This window comes from Euwallacea fornicatus, chromosome 10, assembly GCF_040115645.1.
Source record: "Euwallacea fornicatus isolate EFF26 chromosome 10, ASM4011564v1, whole genome shotgun sequence".
Lineage (NCBI taxonomy): Eukaryota > Metazoa > Arthropoda > Insecta > Coleoptera > Curculionidae > Euwallacea > Euwallacea fornicatus.
Genome location: NC_089550.1, coordinates 2,402,909 through 2,416,504, shown reverse-complemented (window position 1 = coordinate 2,416,504; position 13,596 = coordinate 2,402,909). Strand labels below are relative to the sequence as shown.

Here is a 13,596-nt window from a genome sequence, read left to right as displayed (position 1 = left end):
GATGGCGCCATCAATTTCGTGGAATAAATTTAAATTTGCGCTCCCTAGAAAGTTTGATCATTATTGGAAAAAGAATATCGGGCAGATTTCAATTACAGCAGGAAGAAGACTTTTTTTTCAGGTAATTTCAAGTTGAAGACGCTATGTCTTGTCCAGGAAAATTTAAAGAAAAAGAAGTAAAACCTGAAGCAATAAGATGCGCGCATACGTAAGTAAAAATTAATGGTTTACAGTGATACAACGTATCATTCTTCCAGGCCAGAGAAATGCACCCATAATCTGAACGAACAGTTTATCCATTTCAAGCCTGAAAAGGTCACGAAAAGTAAGAAAAAGACGCAGGCTTATGAAACTGTGGGAACTAGACAAATAATCATCCCCAATCGCCATCCCACAGATATTCCTGTAGTTCTTCATTTACCTGAGTTCAAGAGAATAAAAAAACAAGCAAATGCAAGATCTTCTATATTAAATTAATAAATTTTATCACTAGATCCTTAGGTGGTAACGCTAGAAGACCGCATGAAGATGATTGAAGAAGCAGAAAAGCAAAAAAACAAATTGGTAATGGAAAGCACTCAACGTAAGAAAATGCTGTTGAAATTCCAGAAACCCACCAAAAATCAACCTGGAAGCAAACTAGAAACTGTATTTCAATTATTATCAAGTATAACTACTTAAACAGCATTAATATATTAATCCTATATAGGTAGAATCTGAGGCTGCCAAGAAGAATCTTTATCTCCTGAGGAGGTCAAAAGAGCTGATAATAGAGCAGGATGAAAGAGTTAAAGAGGCCAACGGCATTATATTGGCCACCAAGTGTAGGGCGATTAGGAATGCTCAGATTGCCGAAAAGAAGCTGGTTGAGAGACAGTTGAAAGAGGAGGAGCAGCGGTTGGATGAGATGATGGAGCAGCAGCGGCAGCTAAAGATAGAAAGGGCGGAGAAGAAAAGACAGGAAGAGGAGAGGAAGAAACAGGAGTGGGTTTCATACTTGGTGTATATTTAAGATTTAAGTCACAATTTCTTTTAAGTTTCATTAAAGGAATTCTGGAACAAGTCAAAGAAAACGAACTGGATCGTTTATTGGATGGAGAGAGGATTGAGGAAGAAAGTCGAATGCTCAATAAAGCCTTAATAGAGCTTCAGAAACAGGAGATGGCGTGTTTGAAAGAGAAACGCGAAATTCAACAAAAAATGAGAGAGGAATTCAAGAAATCCAACGCCGAAGCGGAGAGATATAAGAATATAAGGGCTGAAGAGGAGAGAATTGCGGACTTACGAGTATTATATAAATAAAAAAAAAACTATATTTAAAGTGAGAATTTTAGGTCAAAGAATTTATGCGTGAAAAGACAGAAAGAGAGAACGCCCTAGCGGTAGAGAAAGCTATGATAAAGGCTGCAAAAGAGAAGGAGATTGCCAGATTAAGGGAGATGCAGGAAAAGAGCCAGGATTTGCAGGCTGCAATGGATGAAATGAATGCTATGCGTGTTCATGAGGAGGTAAAGAGCTTTTTAATTTCCAGTTAAAGCTATAACGAAAACCTCAATATAGAAAGAGCGTGAGTGGAGAGAAATGGAAAAACAGGCTGCAATCAAAAAACAAAAACTAATAGCTGATTTGCATGAATCTAGAACTAGACAAGTGGAGAATATACGGAACAATCGAGCCAGAAATCTGGCAAGAGACGAGGAAGACTTTAGAAAGGTCTCTAATCAATTTTATGTAAATATCTTATTTGAGTTAAGTTCAATTATATAGATAGCAAAAGTGCAGAATGAGTTTTTGATGAAAGATCTAGAAAAGCAAGCAAAAAAAAAGCAAGAAATTGCCAAACATCAAAAAGAGCTTTTAAAGCAGATTGACGAGAAAGAGGCGGAGAGGATTAATTGGCAGCAGGAACGCTTTGAGGACGGCGAGGCCCAGAGGATGGAGTCTATTCTCAAAGACAAAAGCGTTAAAGACTATTTGGTTCAGAAAATAGAGAAATTGCGGTAAGTTTTAATGTTCTGAAACTATTCATTTGAGAATGATTATTCATGTTAGGGAGAATAACGTTCCTGACAGCTACATCAAAGACATTAAGCGCCAACTGAAGCTCGGAGGAAGCAAATGAGAGTTCAACCAAATCAAATCCTCCAATTTCGGAAATATTACCGACAGGAATGGACGATAAAATCTTAACTTTGAGAACGATTTTTCTTCAACAATTTTTATCATTTCTCTTTTCGTGCCCGGAATTTCGAATTGTACCAATTGAGACATAAAAATCTTTTACCTTTAAAGGGGGATGAGTGGATGTTTGTAAATCAATCGTTCCGGACGAGAGCCAAGTGCTTTTGCCTGTGTGGATGTGAAAAGAAAGGAAGAGAAATGTGTTTTCTATTGGAACTCTCAAATTCTACTCAATAAATTTAATTTCGATTGACTTAACTCAAACACGTTGCGAGGCTTAATAAAGGAATGAAACGAAGTATGTGACGTTCATTGCGAGTATTTGCATAAGATATTTATATATGGTTGCTTGTTTAAAGGGAAATAAATAATAATATGTTTCACTCAATTCTGGTTTTCTGATTGCTCTCTGTGGTATCCTGCACACGTTTCCCTGCATTTTTCATATAGTACGTTCAACTCATTCCCACATAATTTCTAAATCCGGCCCTGCTCCAGCATCCTCTATCTCACCAACGACGCTATTGTATCCCTCACCAGACGCGTCGCGACGCTCACAGACTGCGCCCAACGCCCCTCTAATCCTTACCGACGTTCCAGCAATCTCAAGTTTTCCTGATTTCCGATTTTTACCATGTGACAATGTGTATTTCGCCATCGAATTGAACAATATGCATGCGAAGCACCTTTGGTGGATATTGTTGTGGGGATCTTTCGTGTTACACGTCGGTGAGTCTGATACTTAATGAAGGCTGATTAATGAGAGTTTAAATTATTCAATTAGCCACTGAGCGTAGGGCTGACAAGGAACATTAATAATGCAACAAACCGCCTAATAGTGGCCTTTAGGGAGGGCTTGTAGAACAAGCGGGCCTTTCATCTCAGGTTCGAGTTTTCGGATGTTGTGAAGGGTTGAAAAGGGACAACGAATCTCGGCTGTAAAAGGTCTTGGATGTGTCAGTTTAAAAGCGAGGATCATTACCTTAAGTTTTAGCTAGTTCATTCGTCTTTTTATTGCGATATGTATAAACTTGGAATACACAAACCGAGTCCGTTTAGGAATTTCCATTATTTTCCTTTATCTGTTTATCGCATGTTCCATCTTCAACATCACTTTTACGGGCCGAGGAAATGCCTCAGTGGCTATAGGAGAAAGAATTTGCCTTTTAACGTTGCGTAGTTCATTGTCCAGTTTCAATTAAGCAGATGCTATTTTTGATTTCTATAAAATAAACATCAAACGGATATGCTGAACCGAGTTCTCTGAAACTATCGTTTGTTGCTCTCAATTCGAACATCGAAAAATATTTTCATTGGTTTCATTAGTTTATGAATTTAAAAACATTCAATTCAATCAGTATCTTCAGTTAAGACTATCAGGGCTCACTCCAGGCAGTCGTGCGCTCAGTGCAAACTCACGTTATGCCGCCTCTGACCCCCAAAGTATATATATATATATTTTAATATTTTGCGCATTGAGTAGCTTTAAAATTGAGCACTAACGTAGAGACATTGTTTCAGAAGTCATGATTTTTCAAAATCTGCTTATTGATGATGTCGTTTATGTGAATTTTGTTATGTAAGGAATTAGCTATTCCCGCCAATATGCCTTCGTTTCTCTGTCAATTTGTAAATTTATAAGCAGTAAACAGATCACAATTAAAGAAACTTTAATGAGATAACTCTAAATCCTCATATTAGTCAAACCTAACAGTTTACGTCATTTTACAATGTCTATGTGTGCTTAAAGGCCTGATATCAGACGCATAAAAAATGTGAACAGAGTATATCTCATCATGGCATTTAAATATTTGTATAGAGCGTGGGAGGGTGGCTGGCTATAGAAGAGGTAATATATAATGAGTTCGCTATATATTTGTGTCAAAATTATAACTTTTTGTGTTAATTCTATAAGTCGTGGTAGCTTGGTAACGGATTAAACATCATGTTAATACCTGATCTAGTTATTGACAGCTGCGAATAACCAAGACTAGGGTCCCAATTATTAATATATGTATCTGGTAACTTTACCAGGAATAAATCTTCTATGGCAACCTGACAAGAAGCTTATTAATATATTTATGGTTTTAATTTGGATGCTTGATACCTTACGAGCACATTCACAATCTAGCCTTAACATGAAAACCTCCCTCCAGCCTCATTATCTCCATTTATCCTTGTTCAGGTCTGACCTAGAATATCAGCTACAATGTTTGTTTAGCTCTAAACATTACAAATGCTTTGTGCTTAAACGAAACCGCTGCATAGGGCATTACAGGCCCGTCTCGAGGGGGAGAAAATCAATGGTGTAGCTCTACGTTCATTTCAGTGAAAGCCAACTCGACTTTGCCTACTACTATAGACGAGGACGAGGACGAAGACGATTCTTCCGAGGAATCTGAGGTCGAGGACGAGGGAAATGATGGAAGTAAGATTTACAAAAATCCCAGGAATTCGCCTTCTACGTTGTGTCCGAGGGATGAGAATCAGGCCACATTGTTGGTACGTCATTAGACTTAATGACTTGGAAGAGGGGTATGGTGCATGATAATTTTAGGGCCAGAAGTGTTTGAGGAAGTGCTCCTCCGATGAAGACTGTAAAAGCAAGAAGAAGAAATGTTTGTGCGATGGGGCCTGCGGCATGTCTTGCATTAAACCTGGTAGAAAAAGTTTTTTTAATTTGATTCAAATTCTCCAGTATTTATTTGTAGACAGAGAGTGTCCAGAGCCGGAGGAAATCGCCTCAGGCTCTGTCACAGCGAGTGGCCGTTTGTTCGGAGAGAGAGCTACCTATTCTTGCGAACACGGATTCCATGTGGTAGGACTGCAAAGCAGAACGTGCCAGGCTGATGGTCAATGGGCAGGACAAGCACCCGCTTGCAAGCAAAACAGTAATTAATACTGTATTTTCAAAAAGTCATTTCCTAGATTACACCATTATTTTGCAGTATACTGCTTATCTCCCCCTACCATCGACCATGCGAAACCCAATGCCCTTCCCCAGCAGACCACCTTCGATTTGGACTCGACTCTTCAGTACCAATGTGATACTGGTTACGTCACGAATGGTTTTCCTAGGGCTAAATGTTTAGCGATCGATGGTCAGGCTTCTTGGTTTGGACCAGACATATCTTGCGAACGTAAATGGCCAAATATGTGTGACGCAATAGTGGGATAATTCTGTTCTATGCAGCCAGACAGTGTGGTCCTCCTGTAGACATACACCATGGTTGGCATGCAGGGGAATGCTACTCCTACATGTGCAGGGTAACATACCATTGTGCAGAAGGTTACGAGTTGGTAGGCAGGGCAGAAAAGGTGTGCCAAAGCGACGGCACCTGGTTGCCGAAAGAGTTACCGACTTGTGTTCGTAAGTAGAGAAAATCATAATCATAACACATCCCATATATCAATCATTAAGGGAATTAGAACTTTGATCCCTGTACGGGCTGGAAATTGCAAATTTGGCCTGAGCCCAACAGGATAAGTCTGACCGAAGGGCAAGAGCAGTTTTTTTTGTAGATTCCTTGAGAGGGGTTCGACGGTTCTGCCTGACCCGGCCTGGGTCGCCGCCTTTGCCTCTGCAAGGTTTCTATAAAAAAATTTTTTTTTTGCTATTGCTAAGGTTACTCCCATTTCATTCACTAGAACCTAGTGTCCATCCCTATACCCTTTAACCCCTTAAAGATAGTATGTTTTATTAACCGGTCGATGCTGCGTAGTGGTGACAGCAGTGCAGTGCCCCCCTCCGGAAAACCCTCGACACGGCAAAGCCATCTATACGTCATGTTCGTACAATTCGGTGGTGAGGTACGAGTGTAAATATGGCTACACACTGCTGGGGGAGAGTACCCGAAGATGTGGGGCTGATAAGAAATGGAGTGGAGTGCAACCTGCTTGCAAAGGTGCTTGAAAATTCACTATGCAATAGTTCTATGCGATATTGGGAATCTACAGAAAATCTAATTCCGGCTAAAGAAAAATCGCAAATGTAAAATGGCAATGCAGCGATGTGTGTTTGTTACAAAAACGAAATGGCTGCTCATAGGGCCCATATGAACAAATATCAATTGAACGTCTGTTAAATGAAACGCGACGTTGCCATTGTGACATTTTTTTAAATTCATCTATCGAATGTCCACTCGGTTATTTCTGAAAGGGGAATTTGACGTGATTTTTTTTTCAAGAAATTAACTGTGGACATCCTGGACGTCTCTGGAATGGATGGTTGGAAAATATCGAGGGTGGAACGGGGCTGGGAGCCTCCATTATTTTTCGATGTCATGAAGGAATGCTTCTAGAAGGAAATTCTTCAACGGTGTGCCAGATTGACGGGAAATGGAGATACCCTTTACCAAAATGTCTAGGTACGCCAATGAATTATAAATAGTTTTATGGCTATAGGATGTTTCTGTAAAACCTTAGAAACGTAGAAACTTGTTTGTGAGAAATTACACAATTAAAATGGGGAATTGTAATCCATTCCAAGGAAGGCGTAACGCTCTCAATTTTTACATTAAGATGTAGAAGCAAGATGTGAAAGGGAAAAACATCCTGTGGACTGCGCCATAAAATCAATGCAGTGTTAGTTAATCGATGCTATTTCCGCAGCTCCTTGTGTAATCCCCCATGTCAGCAAAGGAAGAGTAATTTTGCTCTCTCGGAACGACACTGCTCCCACATCTACTGTGGTCGCCCACGGGGAACAATTGACAGTCGAATGTGAGGCAAAATACGAATTTTTATGGTCTCACGAAGACGTTTCGTGCAACAACGGCACGTGGACTCAGATCCCCAAATGCGATCCTGCAAGGTAAGAAATAATTCGTTAAAATAAAATTTGATATTTTGACTGACGGTAAGATGTAGAAGGGGACACTTTAAGCGCGCTATCTGTGGTTAGTGGCAACCAACCCTGAAATGTTATAGCGAAATGATACTTGCTTAAAGTCTCGATTTGTAGATGTCAGACATTGCCAAAATCTCCCAAACACGGTATGGTATCTGCTCCAGACATGAAGCATTCAATGAGGGCAAAGTTCCGCTGCAAAGATGGATACGAACTTAAGGGCAATGAATTCGTGGAATGCTCCTTTGGTGACTGGACTGGCACACAGCCGCGTTGTGACGAAGGTTATTGCTCTAATATGTTTCAAGCCCTTAAGCAATATTTGATATTTGCAGTGTTCTGCCCATATCCAGGGTTAGTGGAAAACGGCAAGATTTTGTTGGTGGGCAACATGGGTCTCTACGATTATCGCCCTTATGTCAAGAAGGTGGCCAATAACAAGCAAATTATGTACGATTGCGATAAGGGCTACGTGTTGTCTTTGGGCCCTCCGGGAGCCACTTGTGTGGGAGGCAGATGGAGCCCTAAAGAATTACCCAAGTAAGCTCTTTTTGCAATTACAGTTCGGGCATATATGTGGTTATATAGATTTAAAGCTACTTTTTATTTTATTGTGTTTCAGGTGTACCCCCGCAGAGCATCCAAGGTTCCGATTCAATAGAAGGCGCAGGTCTATTGACCCCAAAAACGCCCCTACCACAAATACTGTCTACAAAACCAGACAAAGGCGCCATCTTTCATATTCCATCACGAATGGGAAAAACCTCACATTAAAAAATGAAACGGAAGCGAACACAACTAAATCTCCAGAGGATCTATACAAGCAATTGTGGCAATTATACTACATGCTGGTAACATCAAATTGTAAAGTTGGTGCTGGTGGCGGCTTGCGGTACTACATATGCTTGCGCGCCATCTATAATTTTGAGAAAATCATAAAGCCACTACGCCGTATTCCTCACAAGCAGGAGGAGGGGATTCACATGAGATTTCCCCGGGCCATTGCTTTGTATAAACATTTAAGATTGAAGAGGGCGCTGAAGGGTGGCGGTTCTAGTAGGGCCGTTGGTTCTATTCATCGAGGGGGAGGGTCATCGCTAGGCAACTTGAGGTCAGCCTTAAAAAATATTATCATCTATTATATATTGGATCGGTGTTGCGTACAGCATGCCAGTAGTATATGATATCTACTGTTTACTTGCTATTTGCTATTATTTAAATGTTATTTTTATATACATATATAAATTTATGAAGACGTGGCAATAAAGGGAGGGGAGACGACGATTCCGATTCCGAATGGTTGCCAGATCCAGACAATGACATAACTTCAACGAAAAAACCGAAGACTCATAATCAAAACAAAACCAAGAGTGGACCTTGCGAGACATTGCAAAACGAAATTTACGTTAACGTCGAGATAGTCAAACAAGGTAAACAAATTTGAATTAGATTAGACGCTACTGATTAACATGCCCGCTCTCTAATGTGTGCCAGGTTACAATTGTTTACAGTTAATATTTTTGACAACGGCAACCATATTGAAGTCGCCAGCCATCTTGAATTCATCAGCCATTTTCACTTTAATTGATTATGATTGATTGTGTATGTGAGATTTTTAATAAAAATTAACTGATACTAGGAAAGGACCAAAATGAGACTTTCGGATCTGGGACTATAGTCCGAATGGCGTGCGGGAAGGGTTACGAGTTAAATATGGCGGAAAATAAGACAGCAAAGTGCGTTAAAGGAAGATGGAAGCCAGCGAAGCCTGAATGCAACATCAGTGAGCAGATTTAAAATCGATTTTCGCAGTTTTTTACGCTGATTTTTGTCTCAGTTCCCTGTTACGTCCCTGAAACCTCATTCGGCATCTACCGTCTACATAAAACCCTTAATTACAATACCAGCCTGGATTTTGAAAGTTCTCTAAACAACACTGCTCCAGTCCAAAATGGCCAAGTTGTAGAATTTACTTGCGAGGATGGGTACGAAGTTCTGGGATCGTCCAATATGAGATGTTACCACGGTGAATGGGCAGTTACCCTTTTTCCTGAATGTTCACCAGGTGCGAAACACACTAATTTTGGTGACATTTTTAAACGTTCTTAATAAAAAAAAAATCGTTAATAATTAAAAATTTAAAAATCGACAGTTATTTCTCACAGAAAAGTTAATATGCCCCTTGGTTACATAACTACTACATTTTAGCCCCATGTTCCCTCCCCAAAATTGTCCACGGCCAATATTTGTCTGGCTACAGGGCCGGCCTTAACATCGCCAACGGCTCCACCGTATCGTTCCAATGCAACGACAACTATCTACCCAATGGAATCCAGCTAGTTGAATGTCTTTTAGGCAAGTCTGTCTTTAAGTTGAATTTGAAATCTTAATAAAACCATATCCAGGAGACCTTCTCCCACGACCTCCATCCTGCCACAAAGAGGGGGAATCAGTGCCGGAGACTCACTATTTGGGAGGAAAGGACATTGTTAAGGGGGGAGATATCACTTTGATTGAATTTGGACGATCCAATGGGAAACCTTGTGGGCCACCAGCCAAGTTAGTATGTTTGGTAATTCCACAAATTCATTTGCCCTCTAATGTCAAAGATATAAATTGAGTTTAAAGAGTTTTCCAAACAATCAAATATAAAAAGTTTGTTGGGATTTTCTAGTAGATTTTGCATAGATTAAATTCATTTTACCATTGTGTGGTGATTGTTACGACACTTCTACTTAGAGTGAGAGGTTCCTTGATTTATCGCAATGGTGAACCAATGATAGACGACGAACAGAATTTCCCCGATGGAAGTGAGGTGACTTTCAATTGCATTGAAAGCATCATGGGTGAGAAGACCACCTGGAAAATAGTTTGCGAAGATGGTAGTTGGATTGGGAGATCTCTGAATTGCGGTATGGAAGTCGATGAAATTTACGCAGAAACATATCTTTTATTCTCCAAACAGATGAATTAATGGCGTCCCAAAATGTCGCCAGCAACAGCACTTGCGTCTTCCGCAATCAAGAACCCAACGTCATCTCCTTCTACAACGATCAAGAGATCAAGGAAGACGTCATCGAGTTCCCAGCAGGGGCAGTATTGGAGTCTAGATGTGTCGATATCGGGAAATACGCCATGGTCGGTAAGTTTAGTACTACTTTTATTAACGTGGGATACAAATCCCATATTGTAATATTCAAAGTTCCCAAGATACCTACTGGAACCCAACTTACCCGTCAGCGACTCCTTACGTATCGATATTAAGACTTAAAAATATATAAAAACAAACAAATATTTTTTTTTTTACTTAAAGAAAGCGTCAATATCAAATGTAAATTTTAGAAGAAAATTACATTTCACTCCAACCAACCCTTAAAATTGTCTTGGACTTAAATCGTCTTAACACATTTACATAACCAGTGCGCGTACCTTCAAACACATTCCCATGAGCTAGAGAGAAAGGCAAAACAGCTGAATGTGCTTACCGCTGATTGCTTAAACGCTCCCTGGTTTCCAAGTATCGTAGGTTCTTTACCACAATCACTCAAGCTAAAGTACATTAAAGTAATTTAGAGCCAAATTAAGACTGAAATATGATTAATAACTAATACGTATGCTATAAAAAAGTCTAATTTAGGTTCGTTTCTAAGGGTTTCTTAGGAGGAGCTGTTACAAACGAAGGATGTGTATGAAAGATCGTGTGATGATTGGAACGAATAGCTATCATTATCTGACTATTTCAACTTGAACCTTAAACTAAGAAAACACTCTCTTTATCAGTAATAATTGTAAAAAAGTCTCCAATTTCATAAATTAATTAACAATAATTACTTTTGCCCTTGCTTAGGCCCGAAAAAGCGAAGATGCATGGGGGGCGGCTGGGACGGACCCAAGCCCTCCTGTTTCGGCCTCAATCAGGAGAATGATTACTCTATGGAGAAACCCCCCACAATTCTTTTCCGGCATCAATTGGGCCCTATAGGTAAGCTGGGTGTAATCTACTATAATCTAATTAATTCATTATTTAATCAGCTCAATCTAACGATGGGAAATTAATTGTTTATCCTGGGACTATCTTGCATATGGAGTGTTTGTGGATGAGGCGATTCGGCATTCCTAGATGGAATGTTAGTCACGCTTACAGGTAAATCATATAGTCACATTTATTAACATTGTTAAACGTAAATATATTCATACCTGGAACATGAGCAAATTAATCATTAATTCTAATTAAAAATTATGTATCAGGCCTATATTCAATGTTTATTATGGTTGGAAGCAATTTGTACAAATCATTTATCTATTCTAGGAAATACCAAGAAGGTTGGCCAACAGATCCAGATCGTGACTCAACTTTGGAATATCGTTTATCTATTTTCCACGCCTCCAAAGACGACTCCGGACTCTTCACCTGCGTCACCCCTGCTCGATACACGCATTCAGTTGAAGTGGTGGTTAAAGGTAAAGGACGATCATTAGAAAAAAAAGCCTCAAGTAGGTGTTGAACTTCTTAGGCTGGTATGAGTTTAGTTCATCTGGCTTAGATGTGTGCTGATAAATAGTAAATTGCTTAATCAAATCCTGCATTTGCGGTCCAACCCCCACTGTGGTATTTTTTTTAATGATCACCCGTTTTATAGCTTGAAATTGAGATTTTTAATTGCTGAGAAATAAGTATTGTTTCAGCTGTCCATTGTCCAATTATCCCTCAAAGACGAGGTCTCATATCAAGCACTCAAAGTACTAAAATGAACACCGTCATCAAGTTCCATTGTGCCAATGGAAATGCCCTGATTGGAGCAGTGGAAATCACGTGTCGGCCCTCTGGAAATTGGAGTGCACCTTTTCCAGTGTGTGAAAGTAGGTATTTTTTTCGTCTCAATCCATATCGCGAACTGACTTCGTATCGCAGACTTTCATATGAGATTTTCAAGAAATGACGTCACAGTGACGTGTCAAACTAATCTTGCTGGTTATCATTTAATCAACATACGTCATTTTGACGTTATTTTATTGGAATGCGATATATTCCGTGTAGATCAACATGTGTATCTTAATGATGCAGATATTTTAGGCTCTGCACGCAGGTTTAGTGCTTATTCACCATGATTAGGAAGATTTCATTTGAGTTATCTACTTCAGCATTTAATCCTCATATTTAAGGGATTATCCACCCCATAGTTTATTGATATAGGGCTATTTCATCAATAAATTGTTCGCCAGTCTAAATGGCAATCTTAAGCTGCTGTTTGAAGGAGATTTTATAGGTCAAACATTGCTTCCATTCTCGTTGTGTTAGGTGTGGAATGTGGGGATATTGGCCCCAACTTAAGCGCCCATTTAAAGTTCCTGGTGGTCTCTCGGGAAGTAGGAGGCAAAGCAGTTTTTAGCTGCGACTCTGGATTCGGCCTTCGAGGCCCTACCGAGACAGTGTGCCAAGCCAATGGAGACTGGGCAGGACCGTTCCCTACATGCCAAGGTATCTTCCCATCCTTGTAGCAAACCCTAGACAAGTATTTTAACACCAGAGGTGCACTGCGACGAGCCTAAAATTCCCGACAATGGATACATCCAAGGTTCGGGACCTTACAAAGCGGGAGACGTTGTCCAGTTTAACTGCAATTCAGACTTTATGATGGAGGGACAGCCCATTATAGCCTGCCAGGAGAATTCCAGATGGAGTGGCAAAATACCCAAATGTATCATTACCTAAATGATACCAAAATCCTGGAGATTAAACATTTCTCTTTATTTAGGTATCCAGGCATGTTCCTATCCAGGAACCACAATTAGTGGGCGCATGTCTTCGGTGAAGTTCTACTATAAAATTGGCGAGAATATTACGTTTACTTGCGAAGAGGGGTTGTCACTCAAAGGGGCGGCTATGTTAAAGTGTTTGAAGAACGGTAAATGGTCAAATGCCATCCCCACTTGTGTTACTGCAGACGGATTCAGGAAGAGAGAAGTGTTTTAGGGGCAAAGAAAAATATTTCAATCAAATAAAAAAAAAGGAATATCGATTTAAGGTTTCTTAAGTAGGGCTAAGCTGTTGAGTGTGTATAAAAGTATAGTTTTGTCTATCTAAGATGGGATGTATTTTTATGAATAGAATAAGTTGAGTTAGGGCCATAACGGCTTAAAACATATACGTCGTAGATTAACAGTAGTGTTATAAAAAACCATATCAAATTCTCCATTGATGAATTTAGGTCAGACCTTCAGCAACTAAGCCTTTACTCATAGATTTGAATGTTTGATGATGGAGTCTTATCATTCAATTGCGATGCATCCTTGACATTCTTATATGTATTAATAATCATTAAGTACACAACGGGCTGTTACATAAAGTAGAGTCTTGTTGGATCTTGCTGATGATACCTGTTGAAAGGTAGAATCTGAGAAGATAATATATTGATTGTTATCTACTAAAGTAGTGGCTCTAGAGACAAAATATGTGAAATATAGAATTAGTGAGAGTAGGAATTTTTGTTTGGATTTTATCCCAAAATTAGATAATTCGAGTTTTCAAAAAGACAAATTTAATTCAGGCTGATCCTTAATGGCTG

General features: G+C 39.6%; 2 protein-coding genes across 2 annotated transcripts; both read left to right on the top strand.

Annotated features, from left to right (window-relative positions):
• Positions 1-92: 92 nt before the first annotated feature.
• Positions 93-2,353, top strand: LOC136341374 (cilia- and flagella-associated protein 45-like). The gene is made up of 9 exons (XM_066286286.1): positions 93-208; positions 258-453; positions 502-648; positions 710-984; positions 1,038-1,287; positions 1,335-1,508; positions 1,561-1,713; positions 1,768-2,000; positions 2,053-2,353. Exons 1-9 carry the CDS (start codon positions 144-146, stop codon positions 2,120-2,122), a joined length of 1,563 nt encoding a protein of 520 aa, XP_066142383.1. The 5' UTR covers positions 93-143; the 3' UTR covers positions 2,123-2,353.
• A 354-nt stretch (positions 2,354-2,707) lies between these two features.
• Positions 2,708-13,513, top strand: Hasp (Hig-anchoring scaffold protein). The gene is made up of 26 exons (XM_066286253.1): positions 2,708-2,910; positions 4,511-4,683; positions 4,739-4,841; positions 4,893-5,072; positions 5,130-5,321; positions 5,375-5,551; positions 5,904-6,086; positions 6,369-6,548; positions 6,793-6,994; positions 7,145-7,314; positions 7,366-7,570; positions 7,653-8,141; positions 8,285-8,460; positions 8,670-8,813; positions 8,868-9,095; positions 9,239-9,385; positions 9,436-9,589; positions 9,770-9,942; positions 9,996-10,172; positions 10,878-11,012; positions 11,063-11,174; positions 11,340-11,491; positions 11,717-11,890; positions 12,330-12,509; positions 12,559-12,729; positions 12,787-13,513. The coding sequence occupies exons 1-26, from the start codon at positions 2,853-2,855 to the stop codon at positions 13,002-13,004; spliced, it is 4,653 nt and encodes a 1,550-aa protein (XP_066142350.1). The 5' UTR covers positions 2,708-2,852; the 3' UTR covers positions 13,005-13,513.
• Positions 13,514-13,596: the final 83 nt, after the last annotated feature.